The 27,513-nt window shown below is 38.4% G+C and overlaps 1 protein-coding gene across 7 annotated transcripts in view; it reads right to left on the bottom strand.

Annotated features, from left to right (window-relative positions):
• The window catches only part of LOC123773072 (claspin), a 103,304-nt gene that overhangs the window by 20,828 nt on the left and 54,963 nt on the right, over positions 1–27,513 (bottom strand). For 5 of the 7 annotated variants that reach the window (XM_069315452.1, XM_069315454.1, XM_069315453.1 and 2 more), the window contains exons 2-18: positions 27,325–27,513; positions 24,243–24,395; positions 23,188–23,336; positions 21,036–21,113; positions 19,091–19,963; positions 18,493–18,580; positions 16,851–16,989; positions 14,558–14,774; positions 11,807–12,036; positions 10,680–10,876; positions 9,574–9,820; positions 8,627–8,870; positions 7,693–7,892; positions 5,112–5,205; positions 4,485–4,632; positions 2,937–3,055; positions 1,528–1,672 (exon numbers count right to left, since the gene is read on the bottom strand). The exon at positions 27,325–27,513 is cut by the window's right edge and continues 352 nt beyond it. In XM_069315452.1, the coding sequence (XP_069171553.1) occupies positions 1,528–1,672; positions 2,937–3,055; positions 4,485–4,632; positions 5,112–5,205; positions 7,693–7,892; positions 8,627–8,870; positions 9,574–9,820; positions 10,680–10,876; positions 11,807–12,036; positions 14,558–14,774; positions 16,851–16,989; positions 18,493–18,580; positions 19,091–19,963; positions 21,036–21,113; positions 23,188–23,336; positions 24,243–24,395; positions 27,325–27,513 (3,510 nt within the window). The remainder of the gene's footprint in view (positions 1–1,527; positions 1,673–2,936; positions 3,056–4,484; positions 4,633–5,111; positions 5,206–7,692; positions 7,893–8,626; positions 8,871–9,573; positions 9,821–10,679; positions 10,877–11,806; positions 12,037–14,557; positions 14,775–16,850; positions 16,990–18,492; positions 18,581–19,090; positions 19,964–21,035; positions 21,114–23,187; positions 23,337–24,242; positions 24,396–27,324) is intronic. The other 2 variants (XM_069315455.1, XM_069315458.1) reach the window with 1 other exon arrangement.

Raw genomic sequence — 27,513 nt, 5'->3', positions numbered from 1 at the left:
GTGAAAACCCACTAACTCCAGTGACTAATGCTCCTGAATGTGTATAGCTGGCAACAAAGCCTCAACCCTATACCAGTCATGTTGATGAAGCACATGAGCAACAGAGCTGGAGAGGCCTCTAGGAGAATTAACTGCAAAAAGCTTGACAATGGAAAGTCCTAAGGATGGGAACCATACAACACAATCCCTTTGTTAGACTTGGCCCCAAATAATACATGATGCAAGCAAAATTGAGTCAGCCAAGGTAGCTTGAGATAATGAGACTCTCAAAGAGCAAGGGGAAGGGGGGGAGGGGGGGATTGATTTTTGTAGAATGATACATTTGTATGTAAAAAGGAGAGAAAAAATAAATTCCTTCTTTTCTGGTTAGGTGAGGTGCACTCAGTGGTCAGGTGGAGAGGTTAATGCGAGTGTGTCAACACTTGACACGCAGTTTGCTGACTTGCGGTGTTGAGGCAAGAGTACTCGTATGATCAAGTTGGATGGTTTTATGTTCATGGCTACATTAATTAATTTACATTATTTATGTTTAACAACTCAATTTATGTACATATAACTGACAATAGTAGTAATTAATGACTGTATATAGACTTACAATGTATTATGTACACCTGTTACTGGCACAGCTCAAAGAAGTGTATAGCAACCCACTCCTTTTTCAACCAGAAAAAGATTAAAAAAAATATAGACCAAATTATGATTTGACAAGTCATATTCCACTAATATATGACTGTCATTGCACAATAATAATTACAAAGATTTCAGAATTTTGTCATGGGTCTTTGGTAGTTATTACATCCACATAGATGTATTATAACCATATTTACAATATTCGTACAAAAACCAGGCGATAATAATTATACTGCCACTGGCCCAGGGATGAGAGATGGGAAACACGTTGCACCATACTGTCTCAAGAAGAAAAATGGAGGCTATCCTGCTGTCTAAGATGAACCTCGACTATATCAGTCAGTTGGAGCTGGGGCTTCACAGTTACAGCCCCGCTCCTGTGCCAGGTAAGTCCACTACGGGCTCACCATAGCCCTGTGATGCTTGAAACTTTTTGTTCCCAGTAGTTGAATCTAAAAAAACAACAACAAGGTGTTTCAGTCTGTTCACCAGAAAGCTGACCTTGTCCAGCACTGCCTGGCAGGCAAAGCTGATGAATGGGAGATCAAATGAGCATTTGCCTAGGTAAGCCAAGACACTGATCTCCAAGGGCAGAAGCTCCCAAATAACTATATCAACGCTGCAACAATTATCTTTTACACATTATTCCTCAACACAAACGAATGCTAACTACTTCATCAGATAAACCAGCACATAAAAACGTCCGGAAAAATCTTTTGAATAATCTGCTAAAAGTCTCAAATGCATGAAGATGTTTTAAATATTGTGCACAAGCCAATGAAGCAATGCTCATGCAAAGAACCTTTCCTCTGGAAACAAGATGTTGTAAGATATAAATATTGTGGATAAACTTATAAGCTTTGGCAATAATTTCCACTATTGAATATAGCTAAGCACCTTTGTTCTTTGTTCCTTTAAGAACTTTTCCCGTTCAATTTTCTGCTTTCTCCACTCGGCATCTTCTATTTCATCTTCTCCCCCTTCTTCATCAGACAGCACCTTCTTCTCATTATCTTCAGTGTCATCACCAATATTTTTCCATCTGCAATTAAAAGCAAAGGCATTTTGTACTCCCTACATAGGAAAGTGTTACAATGAAGAAGGTGTCATAGTAGCAGCATGTGGAAAATGAGGATTTTTTTTTTAAATAAATAATGAATATCAAAAATGGATGAGTAAGGTCAAAGAAAGGGATACAGGAAGTACACAAATATTAAAAGAAAATAAGAGAAAGAATAAGAGGGTCATGAATACATCAGAAAACCTTCAAAAAGATTTTATTAAATCATGTTTGAAAGACTTCTGCTCTTTCTTTATAAAGGTGTGTAAATATGAGTGGTTCACATTGAAATATCAAGTTGAATACTGTGTACAAAACATTGATTAAGTCAAGACTATGGAATCTTGTTATTTATCAGGAGTCTCCTGTTCTTTAATGCACTTATTCCAATGTGAAGCTGATGCCTGTTAACACTGAGAGACCTTGAGACGTTGTTGATAAACACCAAAGCTAGGTGTCAATAAACTAAAAATTAGAACTCAAAACCTATTGATATTAAAAATGGGGTGTTTATATGTAAATATGAACTACCGGGAAGACCAAATGGAACATGCAAATGTGATCACTGAAGCAAAATTTTTAAATATTCTTAGTACAGATAAACATAACAAAATTTGCTAATTTTTTCCACCCACAACTGTGTAAACGTTAACTAAAGAAGAAAGAATGCTCTGATATAGATTGCCCAGCTTTTCATGAGAGGAACTAGTGGTAATAAAACAAAAAAATGTCATTATGAAAACAGCCACAACTCTACTTACTAGACATTTAGCAAGAGAAAATGAGAAGAATGGTTAGAAATGTGAAGACAACCACCAACTTGGTCCAATGATGGACAGAACACAAACACAGCATCTCCAAGGTGTTATTGTGCACAAGATGTGCACAAAAAGAATTACTAGTAAAGTAGGTAGATCTTTAATTTTCTAATGAACACAACCCAGAGGGTCCATCATTCAACAAAGTAAAATCCAGATCATCCACCATAAAAAGCTGTCACCCAAGGCATTGTGCTTGCTTCAGTATTTTTCTTATCATCCTTATGTCAGACAGGGACACAAAGTAGTACTGTATCATCCTTTGCAGATGATACTAGAATTTTTGTGAAAGTAAACAATGTAGAGGACCCAGTAAACTAGATCCCCAGAACCAACATAAGACATTGTATTGGCAGCTGGTTATCCTAAACAAGACAAAACCCTATGGTTCAAAGAAACTGCAAAATTAATCCAAGGAAATGGCTTGCCTGAATTGCCGTTGTCGACCTTCACCGTGCAACTCGCCATCCTCTAGGTACATTTCCTGCAGGAGGCGTATCTCCCGCTTATCAGAGTCTAGGACAGTCTTTAAGTGAGCTCTTCCAACCTGTAAATAAAAACCTTGTTATGTTTATGTGCATTCCTTGTGCGAGACAACATGATATCCACTCTAAAGCCACTTCTCTTCTAGTCTCCTTTCTTCCTTTTCCATTCTTATTACTTTGCACTTGTTAGGGTTAAATTCCAGTAATAATTTCTTCGATCATCCATTGAATTATCTAGATCATCCCAAAGCAATTTTTCTAGTCCCTAATTATACTTATGTCTCTTCATAACTTTACATTATTTGTGAACATTGACATTAAGAAGTCAAACTTCCTCAAATTGACTGTTACACTACTATTTTTTCCCTTGACATAACTTCAATGAAGTCAGGTGTCTTTATTTTATGTATACTAAGATGACAAAGCTCTCCCCCCTCCCCCCCTTTCACTCTCCCAAGTTTAGTTTACCACCAATTTTATTATCGCTTATTATGAGTTTATTCTTATCTTTTTTTTCAGTCTGATTACTTTGTCAAATACCAACAGAGTTTGGATCAGTCCTTTGCATTTACCACCACTCTGATTTTTTAACGGCTTCTCTTTTTCTTTTACTTTTTATTCTTCAAATTACAAGGTACTCGTATGCAGGCGATGAGTCACAATAACGTGGCTAAAGTATGTTGACCAGACCACACACTAGGAAGTGAAGGGACGACAACGTTTCGGTCCGTCCTGGACCATTCTCAAGTTGATTGAGAATGGTCCAGGACGGACCGAAACGTCGTCGTCCCTTCACCTTCTAGTGTGTGGTCTGGTCATCAATACAAAGTACTCGAATCATAATTTAACTCGTCTTCTTGTTCTCCTCTGTACTCTGCTCTCTGCATTATTTCCATGCCTTTCTGTACCATACTTATAAGCATAGGAATAAAGCAATCTGCTAAAGCCAGTTTGACCCATGTGAGGCAGCTCTTATAGATTTAGTATAACTTGTTTTTTTTAATTTGACTTCAAGTCCAGTATCCCATTAGCACATCTCCAGGAAGTCTCATAGTTCTATTCATTTCCCCCTCCAACACACTAGTTTCTTCCTGAGATCAACTGAGTTCCTCTACCCTATAATAAAGGAATAATTAGTTTCTTTTAAAAACTACAAAACAAACACTAGGAATGAATTTGTACTGAAATGCACAAGATGATAGTCCTTGGTAAATAATTTGTTTAAACCATGATTGACCTAATATGAGATAACTTTTGCAAATTCAGTATAATGAAGCTGGTTCCATAATATATATTTATGATTATACCATGTTAGCAGCAATGTATCTTGGCAGTACAGTTTTAGTTCAAATTTCAATATTGACCACTAAAACTAACTGAACAAAAGAGGAAACATTATAAATTATGTAAGATTATATTAGGCACTTACATTCATACCAGTAAGTACAAAACACCTTTCACAAGGTATATAACAATTTCTTGAAAACTGACCTGATCTCTTAGTTCATTCTCATCGTATTGCTCCAAATCCCCTTCTTCCTCCTCCATGTCATCCTGATCATCATCCTCCTCATCATCTGTATTGACATCAGATCCAGAGAGTTCTGCTTCATTTTCCAAAAAGTCAGCACGGATACCACTGTTTAAACAACAAAACAACAGTTTAATTACTGTAAATAAAACTTATTACTATATTTATAATTCTGTATCTAAGTGATGCTAAATAGTTTGTCTTATGTATTTGTACTTATGTACTCTCACAAGTCAAGCCTGGATTCTATGTTCAACTTGTAATCCTTACATCTGACTGCAGTTCAATGTCATGTACTTGTTTCTCAAACACTGCAAGGATAAGCTCATGGGCCTACCCTGCCTTTCGTACCAGGTTCTATACAGCCTCTTGTACCAGGTTCTACAGAGCCTCTTGTACCAGGTTCTACACAGCCTACTGTACAGTTCTATACTACTTTTTAATTTAAATTGTTTAAAATAAAAATTTTATACAGTACACAAGTTTTTATAAGTCTCCTCAGTCATGGGTAAGCATTATCACAACCATTATATTTATCATACTATAGCAGAAATGATAAATATATAGAGTTACCTGTATTAACTTACCCTTTCATCTTGTCCTTAAATCCACTGAATGATGTTCTAGGAATTTCATTTTCTTCATCGTCGTACTCTATAGCATCTTGAGCATCTTCATCATCTGTAAATATACAATAAATTATCTGTAACCATTGATAAATCTGCACCATTTGATCTAACTTACTGTGTTGGGCGAAAGGAAATACACAAACTAATATGATATTGGCACAAGAACTTTAAACATAAACAAGGTAAGGAAGGTCTAGAGGTACAAGCATACACTATTTAGTGCTGCCTCATACACAGAACTACTTCTTTATACTGCAGAGCTGTTTTAACACTTTCGCCCGGGCATGACGCAGCATTGCGTCATCCGTTTACTGTCGGTAATACCGGGGATGACGCAGCATTGCGTCATCCACTTTAAATAATCGCCAAAAATCAGGTTTTTATCCGATTTTTTTGGGACTGGTTTTAAAATGCGCACCGATGTCTTCCCATTTTCTTTGTTGAGCCTCGTGGCCCTCAGGCGGCTTGGTACACGCCGTGGGCCCATTGTTTTCACTCCACTGTTGTGACCAATGTCGCCTCCCCTCGCATCTCAAATGTGTGAACATTTCGGCTATTTTCCGTGGCTATATTTCTTACTGCGGCTTTAGAAACTATCTACGCTTACTCCACGATGGATAGTGATCATGAACAAGGCCCTTCCAGGAAGAAAATTGCGAAAGAAAGGCTTGAAAAGGGCGGGAATTGGGAGTGTAGCTGGAAGGCGTCTGAGCGCTCACTCCCGGCTAACGCGTGGCCCATCTTCAACTCGTCGGCGGTTGGAGCGTGACCAGATTTTTTATTTTATATGCTAATGTTCCTCTAGAGAATTCTATTGCGAACCCATTGAGACCAAAATGAAAGACCTAAGAAAATTGAGGTGACCAGAGTGAAAATAGTGAAAACATTTTATCAGCGTTTACGCGCTCCTGGGTAACTCGTTCGCACTTTCTCTGTTTGCTGCGGGTAATTAGCCGGGCTTTTGGAGTTTATATGCATTTAGTAGCTGTAGAGAATTCTATTGCGAATACAATGATACAAAATTTAATCTCGTAGGACGAGAATTAAGGTGACAAAGTTGAAGAGAGTATACACTTTTCAGAATTTACGCGCAGCTCCCGTGACACCCTGGGTCCCATATCGCACAGTTGAGGGGTGGCGCGCGGGGTACGCCAAAGTGTTAAAATAAAAAAAAATTAAAATAAAATAAAATAAAAGTCCACATTGGATGCTGTACAGAAGTCAAGACCTCAGCAACTTTCACTCTACCATGACAAGTAGACTTTAAAACTATCTTGGTGCACAATTGGGGAGGGAAGCTAGGAAAATAACCTCAATTCTCCACCAGAAAAACTACTTACTAATAAAAAAGAAAGACAAACAAGCTGGGAGCTTGTTGGGAGGGCTCCAACCTTGGAGCCCAATTTGTGGGCTCCCAGATTGGAGCCCACAAAGAATTACACAGATGAACCATATGAAAGACCTGAGAGGCAACTGGAGCATGAAGGGAAGAGCCCAAAAAATAGTAGGTGAACCCAAAATAGGAATGTGCCAATATGCAACCAAAGGCCCAGGGAAATAATCCAAGACCAACCCAACATCAGCTGGGGTGTTACAACAAACAAGACATTTTGATGGAGGATTAAATTTTATCTCCCCCGTCTCCCCACCTTAATTAAGATAGCAAGATCATTTGCAAGATTATTTTCACTGTGGGGCACTAGTCAAGTGAACCCGAGGGAAATGTGGTGTCGTGAGCGAGCCAGGTTCCTGGCTTAGAGAGCAACTGAGGAGGCCTTACTCAGAAACACCCATATACTATTCATATTTACTGCGTTTTCCTTCTGAGTTGAACAGTTTCTGGGTGTACATGGATACCATCAGTCAAGAGGGGTGGCTAAAGGCATAATTAAGTTAGAGGGTGGATGTGGCGGGTTGCTCCAAGGGTTTATTGATAATTATTTTGGCTGTGGACCACCATCTTGTATGGTGGCTCCTGAAGGTGGAGCTTGGTGAGCATGGAGAAGGTGGAGGTGGATGTGTTTTGGTAGAGGTGGTGTGGCTGATGGTGTTAGAGAGAAATGATAATGAGGGAAGTAATGGCGTGGGACATGGATCAGATAAGAGGTGTTCTGCCTGGGGTGCCAGTGGGGGTTGGGTCTATAAATGTGCCACCTGTCTATACAAACATCATTTCTCATGCTGGTCACAGCAAGGCCAGAAGGCTGAAAATATAGTTAATTATATACATTTCTATAGCAAATATAAATAATACAGTATTGTAGAAGCAGGAGTGTTAGAAGTATTCAAGAAGGAACTAAAGACGTTACTTCTGGCAGTGTCAGCTTGGAGAGGTATTCAAGGCTAAGTAGACTTGTGAAACTTAGTAACTGTTAGACTGACTGTTTATGCAGTAACCAGGGATGCTTAGCTTCAGGATGGATTGAAAATAGAGAAAAATATTTGAAACCAATGATAGATAATATTTAAAAAAGCTAAAGTGTCTTGGAATAGAAGGCTGACATATATACAAAACACTTGTAATCTGTTATCTACTCACCAGAAAATTGCATAATCCTCTTCCTTTTCTTGCTAGCTTTTACCTTCACTTGTCTGTTTATTGCACCTTCTTCATCTGAGGAATATATTATCATCTGTGGTTCAGGTCTCATTTCTTCATCTTCCATCCTTTCTTTTAGTTGACTATTTGGCTTCTCCACATTACTAGCATCATTTATAGAATTTTCTCGAGTTGCTTGTCTGTAAACAAACACATCAGTTACATAACATGGTCATACTATATCATATTTTCACATCAATGAAGACTTTTAATGTGGCATTTTGTTTTGTAAAATTATTTCTTTGGGAGGAAGGAGAGATCATCGCAGTATGTCCTGTCATCTGTAATGACAGTCTTTGTTACATTTCCTTACACAAGATGTGGGAAAGCACCAGGTATAGATGAGGTTCAGGGAATAATGATTAAATGAAGAAGAAAGGAAGTGAATACATATAAAGTATGTATAAAGTATATATGTATAAATGTACATATAAAGTACTGAATCTATCAAGTATTACTGCCAGTACATTCCACCTGTTGACCAGCCTCACTGTGTATAAGAGTATTCTTACTCCACTCTGGCTCATTTTGCATTTCCACCTTCCTTCCAAATTCCTCTTGTCCAACTTTCCTTAAATTTTAGGAGAATGTGAGAGGACAGCCATTACTTGCAATAACTTTTATATCTTAAATTTTTTAAACAATACTTTTCTAACTACATGAAAACTGCAAATAGATTTGATTCCGTTTCTCCCCTTCTTTAACTAGTAAATCACACACAGATACTTTTCTGTCTTTTTAATTAACACTCATTTACATCATAACAAACTTTGCAATATATATAGAACTAGTAACTAAATGCACAAATTAGCATTATAGCTCCATCAACTAAGCCATACTCAACGATTAACTACCCAGAATTGTGCACACTTACGTGGTAAATTTTGCAGTGCAGAGATTCAGCAACTCTTCCTCGTCACTGTGGTGACCTTCACTTGGGCTGCTATCATATGCTACAAGCTCTGATAAAGCACTGTGACTTTTTGCCGCTTGGTTACTCTTCTTTTCACCGTGACTAGCAAACTGGCCTGAACACAGGCCCATGAGTTCACCTATATCTTGAGTTGGAGTGAGGTTATCTTCACACAAGTTCTTCATTTGGGTGGAGGGTGTTTTTGCTATTTGAGGAAAGAACAATACACATTACTCCTATAAAACTGAAAACGAATTTAAATTCTTCACAAAACATGTAATTACACGTAGATAATTAAACACACACACACAGAGCCGGTTGGCCGAGTGGACAGCACGCTGGACTTGTGATCCTATGGTCTTGGGTTCGATCCCAGGCACCGGCGAGAAACAATAGGCAGAGGTTCTTTCACCCTATGCCCCTGTTACCTAACAATAAAATAGGTACCTGGGTGTTACTCAGCTGTCACGGGCTGCTTCCTGGGGGGTGGAGGCCTGGTCGAGGACCGGGCCGCGGGGACACTAAAAGCCCCGAACTCATCTCAAGATAACCTCAAGATAACCACACACCATCATCATCAACACCATTTCCCACAGAAAAACAGTACTGTACCATCACACACTTGCAAAATATAAATTCCTGTATAATAGCTTATTCAGTTTTGCCACAGATTAGGTGTTAAATATTCAATATGAAATGTCATAAACAAAATGTTAATCATCTCTTCAGTCCAATATTATTTCTTGTCTGATGTTCACATGTACAGTATACCAAGTGTCATACACTTATCGATCATACTTGAATAGCCACTGCTTGGCCTTCCTTTCCTTTACCTAGAAATAAATACACATTTAAATACTTCATCTGTTAATTAAAGCATTCAAAGAGAAAACATAATACTACTATACCTGCAAACTGTCCTGAGCATAGGTCAATTAATTCATCTTTCTGTGAATCTCCAATATCTGTAAAATCTAGCCGCAGCTTCACAATCGAATTAACCTTCTGCGATTCTTCGTGAGGAAATTGTGAATCCTTTAAGGGAGTTAAGTGAAGACTTAATTCACTTGGAGACAGAGAAATTGACCTACTAGCTGCGGTTACATTACACGAATCTTGAGAATCTTCAATTGGTAAGCTTAAATCACGCTCCCTCTGAAAGTATATAAAAAGCCCCATTATATAAAAACAGGACAATAAGAAAAAGTAAAATAAACATCTTAATCTTCAACTTTACAATCAATTACAGGTAATACATCTGAAAGTTAAAAATTATTGAAGTAATTTAGCATTTTGTTTTGGACTCAAACAAAATTACCTCGCCATTAATTTTGAAAAACATTAATTGAGGTACATATTCAATCACTTATATGCCAATCATTCAAACAACTTTAGTTTACATGAAGAAAGGAAAACGTGTAGAGAATTGTATGTTTGACTTCCAGAAATATAAGGATGCAAGTCCCTATGTCAGGAGTTTCAATAGTGTGCTGCAAACAATATTAATGAGCAGAGTATCTGGATTGCAAGACGTCAGGGAATAAAATCATCAATTTCATCTAAGTATTTACAGTAAATTGATAGTGTAAATACAGTACACTGATACAATGAATGGGAAGATTAATATAAGATTCAGATTTTGTGTTCAATGCTGTCATGGTCCTCATAGTGGTAATTTTGTCCCATAAAAAAATCAGGCTGCGAGCAGCCACGCCCAACAGCCAGGTTGACCAGCCCAGCAACCAGGGACCAGATTCATGAAGCAGTTACACAAGCACTTATGAACCTGTCCATCTTTTCTCAATCTTTGGCAGCTTTGTTTACAATTATTAAACAGTTAATGAGCCACATTCAATTAACTGTTAAATCTGCTTTAATAATAATATTAATGCACATACAGCTGCAAGCTCAATGATACATACAGTATTACTGAGTGATACACATACAACATCCATAAATTCTACACTCTTATGACTTAAGGCACACTACACATCATTGTATTCAGAGGACTTACTGAAGTGCTGCTAAAACTGTTAGATTTGGTTTTAGTGAAAGGCGTGAGGAAGGTTGTATCACCCTCACTCTCACTGCGGTGACCAGCTGTGGTGTGTCTCATTCCTCCTCCAGGTTGGTGCCCAGGGATCACTGACCCAAAAAATTCAAAACTGGAATCCATTGAGGTGGTACTGGCATCCTTGTCCACACTCTCAACTGAAAACATGCATACATTCAAGCATAATAATAACAAATAAAAAGAAAATAACTAATAAAATGTTTCTCACAAACTTATTATTCTCAACAAGATGTATGACGTGTATTAGATATGGTGAATGAATGGGCCTTAATTCCCTATTTTCTCTGGACAGATGCTTCTACGCTTCATGAAAATGGGAAAAATTCAAAAATAATTAAGATAATTATACTACATCACTAATTACAAAAAATAGTGATGGAAATATATTACATCACTAATTATAAAAATTATACAGATATTAATTATACTATATCACTTCCCCGGTCGGCCGAGTCGGACAGTACGCTGGACTTGTGATCCTGTGGTCCCGGGTTCGATCCCGGGCGCCAACGAGAAAGAATGGGCAGAGTTTCTTTCACCCTATGCCCCTGTTACCTAGCAGTAAAGTAGGTACCTGGGTGTTAGTCAGCTGTCACGGGCTGCTTCCTGGGGGTGGAGGCCTGGTCGAGGACCGGGCCGCGGGGACACTAAAAGCCCCGAAATCATCTCAAGATAACCTCCCGCTTTCATGAGTTGAGGAGGCACCCATGTAATGGAGTTGCAAGTATCAGGGACAATTGGTAAACAACTCATAGTGACCCTCAATCCTTCTATTTTTTTGTATTAATACTTGGTTGGAGTGGTGTTGGCCTAGAGTTGTGGACGTATATGATGAAGAGTACAGTAATATTGGATAATTGAGCGATGCCGGGTTAAGGAAACAACTTATCCAAACCAAACGCTGGATTGGATAAATCTGGAGATCACGTAACAGAAAACACACATGCACTGACCGACAGACAATACTTGGCTTTTTCAGTAACAGCATATACAAGCACATTAACTTCAGCAGTATCTTTAACTACAACAACACTGAAAACTGTTTAACAATACAGTACAGTACTTACTTTTCTTACACATCTGAGAAGCAAATAAATCCTCAGTATTGGAGCGAGAGATGGACGGCGCTTGCCAAGAGTTGCAGTGGTTCACTGTATGGACATCCTGGGACTCTTCCCAGTGTAATTTAAGCTGTTCGCTGTCGTCCTCCTCTATGTCATCGTCATTCTCAGAATTTTTTTTTCGTGTGCTGGGCAGTTCAACAGTGTCATTACTGTCACCATCTGCTACTTCAGGACTGCAATTAATTACAAATGTTTAATGATTTTCTTAATATTTAACCCATTAACTTTACTACTAAACTACTAATTTCTACATTTCTTGAAATCATGATATAATTTTAGTCGATACAAATGCAATATATGAAAAATTTCTTCTCATCTCATATTACATTAGAAATATGACTGAAATATCACACTTGTATTTGCAGATCTCTGGCAAAAATATATTATATAATACATTCAATTCAACTCAATACTTTCGATTATACAGGACAGATCATGTGTGCAAATCCTTAACTGAAAAAAATCACTTGGCACTCAAATTTAACTAGTTACCATGCAAACAGATACTTAAAAGTTCACAGCCGTACACGATGAAATGTTTTCACCTAGAAAGGAGGGGGGGGTTACTCATTGAGATTAATATTTTAGGAGATGTTGGCAACTCATGGACCACCCACTCTTAATACAGACAAAGTGGTGGAAGACTGTAAATGTAAACATAATCCAAAGTTAACCCTTACACTGCTCAGGGGTCCTGGGGACATTTACACCCCTATGCGCAAGAAAAAAAAATTCAAATTTTTTTTTTCGTCTTTTAAACATGTTAATTTGTGTCCCCTGAGCACGGGAAAAATAAAAAAAAAAAATCGTAGGTGACATATTTTGGGCGCAATTGACCGAGGAAGTCTGGCAAAAAGTGGGCGTTGACAGAGCGGTCGTCAGACCCGGTCAGCGTCACCCGCGCTGACAGATGGGAGTTGCCACAAAGATATTATTACCTAATTGTTTCAATGTCTCTGATTGATTTTTTCTTAGTTTTTTTGCAGTAATATTATTCAATAGTGTGTATTGTAATATATTTATATAATAAAAGTGGTGAATAATCGCTATACTCAAAAGTATGATGTGCATATTAGTGATTCAATTATTATGTTTATAAAACAATAAACAAATAGTTTTGCTGCTATTACACTCTATACACAGGTTATATATAAGTATCTGCATGTTTTGGTCACCATAACGAACCACTAAGTTGGTATTGAGAGTCGAAAAGCAACGAAGAGTTACCGAGACACACTAGCCAGCCACTCACTGCCACTCCCTCAACACACGCACTAAACTTTCTTCCCCAACAATACCATTTGTGGTGTTATTACACTATATACAGACGTCATATATAAGTATGTATATATTTTGTTCACCACAACTGTACAGCTAAGCTGATATAGTTAGTTCAGGCACTAAGAGTAGTCGCTATACACAGATGGCGGCTGGCGGCTCCCTCACTCTTTCAAGGTCACACGCACTAAACTTTGTCCCCCAACAATACTGTTTGTAGTGTTATTACCCTATATACACATATTATATATAAGTATCTACATGTTTTATGCACCGTAACTGTACACCTAAGCTTGTAGTGCGCCCAAAGAGCATAGTGGCCACCCTCTAAACAGCTAGACAAATCGTGCAGACGACGTCACCTCCGTCACCCATATGGCTCCTCCCAGAATAATCCTTTTGCTGTTATTACACTAATACACACATTATACATAAGTATCTAAATTTGTGTTCACCATAGAGAACCACTGAGCTGGTATGGTGAATGCAAACAATAACAGGTAGCCACACAGTCAGTAAACGATGCTGTCTCCCTCTGTCTCTCAGCATCACTCCTCCCACAGCGCTAATTATTACAACAATCCTGCTATTATCGCAACCCTGGTTATTTATATCACAGTCATGGGTCATCTGTAATATTGTCATCGCTAAATAATAACAATTATATATTTATTTTGACATTTTTCGGCGAAGCTGTGGTCACAAGCTGAACAGCAATGCTGTTCGCTCATGCTGCGTGTGCCAGCCTTGGTTGCTCCAACAGTACTGTGCCTCTCACACCTGAGAATATTGCCCACGATTTTTTTAAAAAATAGCATCTGTTTACAAGAGCCCTGAGCAAGCTACTGTGAACCCCCATGTAGCCGCGGGCCATTTGAATCGAGCCTGGCACCCTATGGCGTATATATACGCCATGCGCACCGTGGGACATGTTACTCAGGGTGTATATATACGCCATGCGCAGTTTAAGGGTTAATTTAGAGTGTGATTAGTTTTCAATTGGAAAACAAAAAGTTGTGCTCCATACAAGTCTCAAGTGTTATTCACAGAATGTACTGTATATGCAAACATGTTTACTTCAACACACATTTAAGTAAGTTAAGCAAAAAAAATCATAACCACCAATTAAGCTTTAGAAATAGGAACGTCACTGAGCCTGTTTCAAAGTCATTGTAGCCCATGGCCAGTTTTCATCATAGTTCCATTTAATCAACCTGGCCGTATTACCTTACAATTTATACACAGTCAATAAAACTTTCTACTGTATACTGTATGTAATTCAATATATATATGCATGCATACATAAAATAACTTATGTAAATACAAATCTTAGTCCTGGAATGCATCTTATTTCTTCTATAAGATCCTTAAAAGCAATTCAACACAAATCCTTTTAGTTAACAGAAAAATACATACCCCACATCATTATCATCCCCTCCATTCTCAGTTTCATCAGCCTCATCCATGTCTTCATCTTCCTCATCTTCTGCTTCATCATCTACGAAGGCACTCTTCTTGTGCTTTTTATCCTTAACAACAATGTCATTCTCTTCAGGCTCGGACTCTGTCTCGTACTCGGTATCACTCTGGTCAGTCAGCTCAGCCTCTTCGTCTGGCAGGTCTCCATCATGATCTGAAAATATTATATCTAATATTATTAAAATCATCTTTATTTTATGTTTAAATGAAAACAGGAACAGATCAGGAACAATTAAAAGCCAATGGCTATGTAGCCATCAAGTGAAATAAAAGAAAAACAAAAGATGAAAGATATTATCCTTTCTGAGTGGCACCTTGGTTGCCCTCAATACCAAGGGCCATTGGGTGAGCCTAGGTCACTGCTAGCATGCCAGAGTCTGGTCAACTTCAATCATGCCGGGAGCCAGCAACTTTTACAATGAAACAGTCCTTGAGTCTAGGAGATGGGAGACGGTGGGCAGCATATCGTAATCCACCCACCATAGGCTCTGATACCAAAGAACAGATTAAATCACTCAGGATTCCCTTCAAACAATTATTGGAACCTCAAGAATTGCCAATTACCACTCTGAAAATACAAAGCTATCAAACCACCCAAAACACCAGATGATGCAAAGTTGATGAGGAGTAAGAACTGAAGAGGAATGAAGGGTGCTGCAAGGAGATCTTAAACTTCAGGAGTGGGCAGATAAATGGCTGCTGGAAATCAATCCAAACAAGTGCAAAGTAATGAAAGTGAGTAAGGGAGATAAGAGACCTATATTTAACTACACCAAAAGGGAAGGTAATTACAAGAAACAACGAGAAAAAAAAACTGAGAGTAGACATAACCAAAGACTATGACATGGAGATAGATGCTTTCCTCTTGGCCAATTTCTTATGGCTGACAATGTACCTTTGTACTGCTGGTTACAACTGAATGACTCTCAGCAACCTCATAATCTCCAATTTTGTAAGTGTTTCAAGCCTTCAAAATTACTTTTAATTTCAAAGTTTTTCCAGCTTTCAAGGACATGTAGGAACCCTGTGCACAACATTGAAGCCAGGACAGGAATGTCACTAGTATCAACATGGGGACATGTACACATTCTTATAATCTCAAAGCCCAAGCAGGTTGCACAATGACAACCACCAGGCAAGCTGAGGCCCTAAACAATCCTTGTCCTAATTTTAGATGGGAAAGAACTCGAGACTTCCTTTAGGACTAAATGCCAACTACTAGAGTCAACACTTGTACCTCTTGGGTTACCAATATGCTAATATCCCTAATAAGAAAATTAAGTGGATGGCGAGGTTAAGGTTCGGTGGACCAGCAAGAACCTACAGGTAACTCGACTGACAGTGCCATAAAAACAACCCCAGGAACTCAGAGGAAGAGACTCAAGCCAGAGAACTGTCCACAGCCAGCCACCTTCCAAACCAATACTAGAATGGCACTAAAATACTATCAGGAAAATGGGAATACTCGGCAGAATCTAGTAACACCATCTAGTAAACTGGCTACAGTAACTACGTTGCTATATATATCAGATGTATCACATCATCATTAGATTTGGTAACTGAGTTAATTAACTTATAACAACTGGTAATCATTTACCAAACTGTCATGAAACACTGTCAAGATGTATGTGAGGAAGGTAAGGGCTGGAGAATTATGGGTTGGGGACGTGTTGCTACATGGTGGTGGCAGTTAGGTGGTGCAATCGAGTAATTGGCAGATTACGTATATCCAGGATTACCAATGGCAACTCATAAATAGGTGAATCATTAAACACAGAGATCACACACTAACGTGATACATCAAATGAACAAATCCACAAGGGCCGTGACGAGTCGATTAAGGCAGTGTCTGGGATGCTTCCGGACGCAGGTTCGAATCCTCGTCACGGCCCTTGTGGATTTATTCTTTAGGTGAATCATCTGCAATTCTGTTATTCTTGTGCTTTCTTAACAGTGACAACAATTTACTATAGCTATATGACACAGCCTGTAGTGGCTTCCAGGCATGTACACTGTTATGCCAGTAGTACTACTGCCACATGTTGCTTGCATGTCATCAGCCTTTAACACATGCAGGATATCCAACCTCAAAAAGTGACAGAATGACAGCTCAGAAAAACTAATTTGCATACAAAATACTGTTATGAATTGGCATTTAACTACAGTGCACTGCAAATTATTATCATAACTTGGTTATACTCAAATGATGGGTAATTAATGTAATACTTACCTTCAATAACTTGTTCAGTCTCCAGAAACTGTTTTTCCTTAACTCTCCTAATTCTCACTTTCTCGCGCTGCTCCCTGATCTTTGCCTTAAGAGCTGTCTTCAAGGACACGAGACGAGCTCCAGGAACAGTTTCTGTAGGCTAAAGGAAAGGGCTTTTCAATTTGACTGTTGTTACTGACAATTGTGTTTGAATATATCTCCATACCTATTTTGGAGAACATCATCTTAGTGGTTCCCTAAGGTAAGATCTGACAGGTCCAAAGGATGGGACGTGTACAGTCAAGGCAGGGTGACTATACCAGCACCACAGGATTAGTTTCAACAAACTTCTGTAGGGTCATGCTGATGATAGGTATCACTGGAGAACATTAAATTCAGCACCGATAGCTCCCATAAGGAACTATCAAAAAAAAAAAATCCAAGACTTCAATATTAAACATGACAGCAGATTATTACTCTGATAACTCCCAAACTGACCTTCCCTACAAAGGGCTCCTGATACTGGATTTAAAGCACTCCAGTGCTCTCAAAGACACGTATATAATGTGTGCTACCTTGCTGATCGTACACATCCAGTCTCCTAGAACCATTCATACCTTCAGAAGCATGCTCAGAAGGAGCTTTTCATAAGTCCCAAAGATTGAAAGATCCAATCTAGTTACAGATACAGTTATGCTCTTTTTTGTATTTTTTCAAATAATTTTGGGAAACTCTAATCAGAAAAACACGTGAAAAGCTGGATTAATTATTTTGGTGTGGAACATGTAACAAGCACAACAGAATAGAATTCAATTTGACTATTACACAAATTCACACTCACTTCCCACTGCCAACACTGTTTATCGGCCAATGTTTTATACAACTCCTGAGGGCAGTGAGAGGTCCTGCAGTATCCTTTGATCATGACATACTCCCAAGTGGATTAGTAAGGTTGCAATATATCTGAAAATGTTATCTCCTAAACTCCTGACCTCCTAGCTGTTTACTAGAAGGTTGATTTCTCATTGTTTCCCAAGCGACATTGCTGCAGCATCCATCCTGTTCTACTGTTCTCTTGTTACAGGTAGCAATAGAATGGGCATCTGCGTAGGTAGAGGGAGATGCAGTTGGTGGGTGTGATATCAGTGAGTGGGGTAGGAACTCAATTTTTTCTACATGCATATGAGTTTGAAGGAAAGAATGATTCTCTCCTGGGAGAGAATCTTTACATTTATGTATCTGGAGTAACCAACCCTCATTACCTATGATTCTGTCTAACCTACTTTTAAAGGGCACTTGAAAAACCCTCAACTGCCTCTCCTTTCAATTCATTCCATGTGTTAAAACTTTCTGGCCCTTGCACATGGCAAAAATCACTGCTGATAAGAGAAGCGTAAAACCTTCTTAGGCATTATGGGGTTAAAAGGTGTGTCCCCTCCAACTGGCTAGCCACAAACTGGGCGACTAACAATCTAAACAATCTGAACATATTACATCCATCAAACATTTTCTATGACTTCATGCACTGTAACTATTACTAGAGATATGGACAAAAATGTGACAATGTTTACAATGTACTCTATCGACCAATTTGTAATTCTAACACAAATGTCAAGTTTTTTATTGGTACTTTGGTGAGATTTGGTAACAATATTGGGCTAACCTGTTCTTGCTCAGCATCCAAGGTAACAACCACATTTGATGACACAAGCTGTTCGGCGCCATCTGCATCCTTTTCCTTACTTACAATGCTGCAACAAAATTTGAGGCCCAAGTAAATAATCATCAATTACATTTATAATATTACCTGTTATGTTATACATAGGAGTGCAAAACTGACATGATATATAAAAAATTAAATAACCACAGCAACGAGCACTAGACTTTAAAATGAAAATTAGGGAAAACATCTCCCTCTAACATGGAATGTAGACCACATTACTGTATAGTCATTATAGTCAACGTATGTGCTTGAGCCACAGCAACGCGTGGCCGGGTACAGCTAGTATGAAATAAAAGGTGACTAAGCCCTTAGACTGTCAACATTATAGCATTATAGCTTACAAACTATACTAAAAAAATTATAGAATAGTTTATTATTATATTGCCTATATTTTAAGGTGAACCATATCAGATAAATTCAACATAGATCAGGTAACTATGCATCACTTTTCAGATTTAAAAGGTTAATAGAATATGCCTCAAAATATGCCCTTTTGGCATAACAAGGTATATTACATTAAAAATAAAGAAGGCCTTACCTAAGGTTGACTTGCTGCTTTTGTGCAACTTTTCTTTTAGTGCTAGAATGTTTTACAAAGCGATCCATCAACTCATTAACACCTGCCATCATCTTTGGCGTTGAGGCCTCCTCTTCAAGGTCAATGAAGTCATCTTCACCTCCAAAACTAATCTTTGGTGTACTTTTGATAATATTACTCAAGTCTACGTCCCGTAACTTGGAGGCTAATAAACTCAGTTTTGGTGTATTGGTCTTTTTAATGTCCTTTGTTACGGATGCTGCAGAAACTGGTAATAAATGTTCTGTCACAAGAGGTAATGCTTTCCCTTCACTGTATTTGTCCAAACCCTCACTAACAACATCATTTTTCTCCTTTTCACATATGCTTATATCTTCGTCACTGTGATTGATATCGTTTAATAAGCATGCATTTACCTCGGAAGCGGTATTAATACATGCAACAGCTGCATCTCCTGATTGAGAATGGTCAGACGGTGAAGATACACCACTATGAATACCCGACTCATTATTTTTGTCGGTAAATTCTACACATTGATCCTCTTTTCTGCTCTCACATTCACTTGCTGCCAGAGGCACTTTGCCTTCGAGATTTTGCTTTTCTTCTACAGAAGACTTATCATCCTTTACTGTAGATGATAAACTATCAATTACCTGAGTTATATCTGGGAGTTCATCACCACCAGTGAAAACTGTCAGTTTGTCTGCTGTTTTCTCTTCTTCTAAATTCACTTCCAAACCCATTTCTTCAATTGGCGATTCCTTTTCATCCTTAGTCTCACTTCCTGGCTTCCAATCTTGATCATCAGGATCCTCTTGATCAGAGTCGGACTTATAAAATTCTTCAACTTCTTTCTTCTTTTCTTCCAATAACCTACCAAAAAAAGTATGTGTAAATAGAAGCATCAACTAATTCTGAGCAAGTGAAAACAAATAGGCTATAAACAAATATGGTATTTTGATCAGATGAACCAAAACTATATATCGAAATCAAACACAACTTCACCTATAGTGATTTCTGCGGATAAGCATTCCTTATAGAAACTGCACATAAGACTATCCTCTTAAGTACATAATTATTTAAAATCTGTACTTTGTTAGTCTTAAATATAAATTCACTTTTATATATCACAACAGTCCACTCACTCACACCAACTTTAACATGCCAGATCAAACTATACATGGCCTCACTTGATTGTACCACTAGCACATCACATGAAGATAACTGGTAAATTCTTTACTATTCTTGACATTATGTTAACCATGTAATTACACAATTAAAAAAAATAAACAATCTAAAATTTGCTTCCATCACAGCCTCCATACAATAGTTGGAAAACTTAAATGATCCATTATCATGGACTAGCCCAGGAAAGCCAATCAGCTTGCCAACCCAATATAAAGAAACAATTTATCAACAAATCTGTATCCACATCCTCAAACAATGCTTAATACGGTGAGGTCAGTGCCCAAAAGTTCTACTCGGGCTTAAACTTAAACTCTGGTCCTCATGCTTACAAGGAAGCATGCTAACCAGGCCATTCTGACTTTCGACAATTCAATCTAATAAATGGCCTCAAATTCCCCATTTTAGCCTCCTCATACGAACAAATTTTGAAATTCAAGATAAGAAAGGAAACGTGCCTAAGCGTACGTAAATTATTCCTTTTCAGAGTTGTAAGCATATGTACAGTGGAGGTACCACTGTACAGTATATATATTGAATACACATTCCCAGTATTTTTTCCATTTTCCCAAAAAAGTTTTTTCAAGTTTCCATCAAGAGCAGCACCCACCACTTTATAATAGTAGGTGCATAGTAGTGATCTTGAGCTGGCATTTACAAACACCTCAAATATTTACTACCTTTTGACAAACTATTGCCACCAAATCTTGTTCCTTACCACTTCTCTTGTGCTATTTGTACTCTATTTCTGCGTCCTCACCTAAGTGTTTCAATGTTCCGCATACTCATTTTGAAGCTGGTTCGCAAATGTGTTTGAGGGACCGATACCTTCTTTCTCCTGTCAAGAAACAAAAATACTCTGATTATATATCAACAACGGGTAATTGATAGGTTGAATGATGAACTAAAAATCTGATTAACAGAATCATGTTACATCCAACATCCTACACTGAAATTTACACACAGTACTTCATATAGAAGTAATTTATTGGTCATGATATTATCCCAATGCAGAAATTATGAAAGCATAAAATATTCCAATTACATTAACAACATTTTGTTTAAACTATAAGGTACAATAAAAATGATACTGTTATTAATGATTTCTTGCATGTTGTAAAAGAATGATAGTCTCATCTCGACTTGCACACCCTTTGTTGAGATGACTGTAGAGTTATCTTGAGGTTATCTTGAGATGATTTCGGGGCTTTAGTGTCCCCGCGGCCCGGTCCTCGACCAGGCCTCCACCCCCAGGAAGCAGCCCGTGACAGCTGACTAACTCCCAGGTACCTATTTACTGCTAGGTAACAGGGGCATTCAGGGTGAAAGAAACTTTTGCCCATTTGTTTCTGCCTCGTGCGGGAATCGAACCCGCGCTACAGAATTACGAGTCCTGCGCGCTATCCACCAGGCTACGAGGCCCCTTAGAGTACTATGTCCTGTGCAATACGATTTCCCTTGTGTTGTATATCCCTGGATAGGTAATCTAATTTGCAATTCAGATGGAGTATGAGAAACTTATGTAGAGGTTTCATGGTAATGTATTGCGAGGTGTGGGCTGTCTACCCACACCATAAGCATTCTTGGTGAGGACGTCCCCTGTGTCGAGATGTGAAGCTCTGTCTGCTGCGTAGATGCACATGCCACAGTCGTCCCAAAGTACTGTACAGTACTCTACTGGACTCTGGAAAATTCAGCTTGGCTCGTCTTGTGATCGATTCCAAATGAGTCGATCCAGATGAGACAATTCTCTCACATTCATGTTGCCACAGTGCACCCCATTTGAGCCTGGAGGAGTTCTTAACTCAAGATCAGTGCGGCCATTTTGAACAAAGACCCCTATGAGTGTTGGTCACATGACCAAGCACGTGTATGTGATTTATTTTGCAATACATGTCAGACTTCATGTGCATGCAAATTTATCCAGAGCATCTTCTGAGGTTCTGAAATTGTCCTTTGATGAAAACTGCAGCAGTTTTAGGCAGCCATTGATTTGTGAAGCATGCCATACTGCAGTGTTAAGCCAAGGTTCATTACATGACTTGGACATTATCTGAGGGAAGGAGACTAGTATCCAAAGTTACTCCTCCCACCACCAGGTGGCAACTCAGGGTCCAGCTGCTAATACTGAATCAGACACGTGTAGCAAAAACTCTAACGAAAGCCCCTGAAGGAAAAGGGCAAGAACAGGAAGCCACCGAAGGGCCCACCAGAAAGAGGCAATTCATTACATTCATTGTTGGATTTCTGGGAGTGACCCCTCGGTGGTTCCTTCCCATCTTTCTGGTTAGAAAGTCGTTTTCTTGGTTAGAAAAAAACTATTTTCTTGATTAGAATGATCTAGTATACTCTGTTTTCTGCACTTTATGAGATAGCCAGGTTTTGCCTCCAGTTGCCAGTAAACTTTTCATGACTCTCAAAGACCTGGCGCAATTTGATATGCATGAAACAAACCAAGCAGTTCCCAACAGGGAGCCACCATGGAGCTCCCAGAAAACAAATTATCCATCTCCCATATTGGTGCTATTCTACAATAGGGGGTTTGTAAAATACAGTATTAACCCTCAAACTGAACACTTATTTTAAAAGTTGTACACGTAAGTGCACACAAGGAAAAATATTGAAAACCCACGAGAAATAATTGCAAACGGCAAATTGCACATAGAAGAAAACTGTATACATGTATAGAGTTATTGGAGCAGAGTATGTGTTAAAGGGTCCCCCATTACAACAGTAAAGAAATATAATATCCAGATAACACTAATAAACATAGAGAACATAACAATAAAACATAAGTTATGGGAATCTTCTACATGGCAACAGCAAGAACACTTAATACCTTGTAATAAGGTATGGTACTTTCCTTTACCTATATGGTAAACAACAAATTTTAAATTATAATTTTTACATGCCTATTAAGAAATTCTGTGAGGGTTCTCTGCTTTGGTTTGTGGTACGGCAAGGAAATTTGAGAGTCACGGACCATGCGCTGAGACTCGCTGTAAATCTCTCGAACCTCAACCTGCTGCTGCTTTAGCGTTGGAGGTTGATGCTTCACCTTCTGAAATAGTGATTTTATAACTAACTGTATGCAAAGACAAAGAGTGTTGGTTAGATGTGTCCAAATATTGGTCAAATACAGTGACTGTCAACAGTAACATGTCATCCTGGATGAACAAAAGGAATCATTTATATTTAAACATCTCAATTTATATTATATTACTACTACTGCACTAATGATGATGATAATAAAAATAATTATAATAGGACAAAAACCCACACTTCTGTACCCTGTGAAATTTATGAAAAGAATTACACCAAGTCTCCCACACTCTCCTGAGTGCCCCGTCAAGGTCTCCAAGTATGTGGCTAGGACAAGACGTACAGCTCAACGTCTGGAGTCCTGGAATTTGCATTCCCTCATTTCAATTGCTGCTGTAACTGCCATCGAAGGTACTCCTCTTGAAATACTGGGAGAGGATTGCCATCCAAGCAATTCTGCTCACCAACCTCAGAATTTCTGCACAAATTTTGTTGTCTATACAGCTTCTTAAAACCAGGATCTTAATCTTGCAGGCCTGTGTTTCATACAGACATCTCTCTTGGTGTAATTCTTTACATAAATTTCACAGGGTATAGAAGTGTAGGTTTTTATCCTGTGTTGTTGTGTCTTCGAGAAGATATTACCATTACATCATTATGATAATAATAATTTAGTAATCAATGATGTTTTCCAACATTTAAAGGATCATAAGTCAGTATCAATCTCATGTCTTCTATGAATAAGACTTCATCCTGAAATTCTTATCTGATAGCTAAGTGACAAGTTGAAGTATTATAATACATACAAGACAACACAGTACACTGCAGTGTTTACTTTTCATAAAATACAATATTGTATAAGAACCAGAAAAATATATGCAAACATACACCATAAAAGACAACAAAATAACGTACAACTTAATACCTTTTTCTTTTTTCCAATATTTGCTCTTTCCTCGTCACTATCGTCACTGTCATGTGGCTTCCCTGAAGACTGGCAACCTTCGTAGCTCCCCGGAGGTCGTTCTTCATCCGACAGTTCAGCATCATACAAGTCATTATTGTATTTGAAGTTAAGCTGCAAATATTTATTTCCATGCTTAACAATCATTCAAAGGGTTTATTAAATGCTCTTTATTTGCATAAATTAAAAAAAAAATCCAAGTCTCTGTAAAATATACAAGTTATAACAACAGTACTCACTACAGGACTTTTATTCAAATACTGTACTTCAAAGAAAAAAAAACAGATACTATATTCCTCCCACTCTGATCTTCTCACACTATACTATTCACTAAGCTATCTACATCTTACTATAGTATCTGTGCATGAGGTTCAACCACTGCAAACTACCTCAAGCCCATCATCACCCAGTAAAAATCAGCTATCAGAACTGTAACAAATTCTGTTTTCAGGTAACTTAGACCCTCTGTTCAAATTCCTAAACCTGCTAAAAACAGACACACACACCTTCCACACTTTCTCTTGTGCTATTTACACTTCCAAAGCTTTATTTTAAAGTTCTAATTAAAACTCCTTAATCACTAACATAGAATATGTACTTTCACAACCACTGTATCTTCTTGTATATATATAAATAACTAAATAAATTAATTAAATCAACAGTATCAATGAAAATATCAGAGAGCACAAGCCGTGACAATACATATTTGTTTTGGTACAGTACTACTACAGTACTGATGCAGTACTGGTATAGTACTGGTGCAGTACAACTACAGTACTGGTGCAGTACAACTACAGTACTGGTGCAGTACAACTACAGTACTGGTGCAGTACAACTACAGTACTGGTACAGTACAACTACAGTACTGGTGCAGTACAACTACAGTACTGGTGCAGTACAACTACAGTACTGGTACAGTACAACTACAGTACTGGTGCAGTACAACTACAGTACTGGTGCAGTACAACTACAGTACTGGTGCAGTACAACTACAGTACTGGTGCAGTACAACTACAGTACTGGTACAGTACAACTACAGTACTGGTACAGTACAACTACAGTACTGGTGCAGTACAACTACAGTACTGGTGCAGTACAACTACAGTACTGGTGCAGTACAACTACAGTACTGGTACAGTACAACTACAGTACTGGTGCAGTACAACTACAGTACTGGTGCAGTACAACTACAGTACTGGTACAGTACAACTACAGTACTGGTGCAGTACAACTACAGTACTGGTGCAGTACAACTACAGTACTGGTGCAGTACAACTACAGTACTGGTGCAGTACAACTACAGTACTGGTACAGTACAACTACAGTACTGGTGCAGTACTGGTGCAGTACAACTACAGTACTGGTGCAGTACAACTACAGTACTGGTACAGTACAACTACAGTACTGGTACAGTACAACTACAGTACTGGTGCAGTACAACTACAGTACTGGTGCAGTACAACTACAGTACTGGTGCAGTACAACTACAGTACTGGTACAGTACAACTACAGTACTGGTGCAGTACAACTACAGTACTGGTGCAGTACAACTACAGTACTGGTACAGTACAACTACAGTACTGGTGCAGTACAACTACAGTACTGGTGCAGTACAACTACAGTACTGGTACAGTACAACTACAGTACTGGTGCAGTACAACTACAGTACTGGTGCAGTACAACTACAGTACTGGTACAGTACAACTACAGTACTGGTGCAGTACAACTACAGTACTGGTGCAGTACAACTACAGTACTGGTACAGTACAACTACAGTACTGGTGCAGTACAACTACAGTACTGGTGCAGTACAACTACAGTACTGGTGCAGTACAACTACAGTACTGGTGCAGTACAACTACAGTACTGGTGCAGTACAACTACAGTACTGGTACAGTACAACTACAGTACTGGTGCAGTACAACTACAGTACTGGTGCAGTACAACTACAGTACTGGTGCAGTACAACTACAGTACTGGTGCAGTACAACTACAGTACTGGTGCAGTACAACTACAGTACTGGTGCAGTACAACTACAGTACTGGTGCAGTACTGGTATAGTACTGGTGCAGTACAACTACAGTACTGGTGCAGTACAACTACAGTACTGGTGCAGTACAACTACAGTACTGGTGCAGTACAACTACAGTACTGGTGCAGTACAACTACAGTACTGGTGCAGTACAACTACAGTACTGGTGCAGTACAACTACAGTACTGGTACAGTACAACTACAGTACTGGTGCAGTACAACTACAGTACTGGTGCAGTACAACTACAGTACTGATGCAGTACTGGTATAGTACTGGTGCAGTACAACTACAGTACTGGTGCAGTACAACTACAGTACTGGTGCAGTACAACTACAGTACTGGTACAGTACAACTACAGTACTGGTACAGTACAACTACAGTACTGGTACAGTACAACTACAGTACTGGTGCAGTACAACTACAGTACTGGTACAGTACAACTACAGTACTGGTACAGTACAACTACGGTACTGGTACAATACAACTACAGTACTGGTACAATACAACTACAGTACTGTACTTTGTTCTCACTGCATATTCCCTTCCTCAAGGGAAGGATTCGTGTAGAATCTTCTCCAAATATTTCAGCCAAATATATTTGACTTGAGAAAAGTTTTAAATGATAGTTCAGTTATTATATCAGAGGTAAATTCTCTTTGCATTTATAAACATGGAAAACAAAAATTTACCTGAATTTACTTTTAATTGAGGTAAATTCAGAGATAAATTCAGGTAAAATTCTGTTTGCATTTATAAACATGAAAATAAACAAGGAAAACAAGGAAAAAAAAAATGCTAAAATGCATAAAATTAAGAAGAGCACCAAACCAAGATTATAGTATACTGCGAACCACAAAGTTACACATGTTTGACATGAATTCACTCTTAAACAAAAACAATTACTGTATGTACCTTTACCTGAATAAATATCTTATCTAAATATTTACAGTACAATAATTATGACATAAATTTTACTGTATCTAGCATTTACACCACAAAAATACTGCACCTTCGGCACTTCCAGCGAGTGTTGCGAAGGGTTCTTCGTAAGAAACATTGCAGTATCATCATCACTCTCTGAATATGATCTATGGACAATCCTTTTCTTAGTATTTTTAATGTTATCTTCACTCTCGTCATCATCATCACTGCTTACAGGCAATTTACTAACGGGTATTTTTGGCTGGCTAAAATCCTC

The sequence above is a fragment of the Procambarus clarkii genome, chromosome 81 (assembly GCF_040958095.1).
Source record: "Procambarus clarkii isolate CNS0578487 chromosome 81, FALCON_Pclarkii_2.0, whole genome shotgun sequence".
In the NCBI taxonomy this organism is placed as follows: Eukaryota; Metazoa; Arthropoda; class Malacostraca; order Decapoda; family Cambaridae; genus Procambarus; species Procambarus clarkii.
The sequence above is the reverse complement of the archived record's forward strand: the minus strand, read 5'-3'. Positions and strand labels throughout refer to the sequence as shown.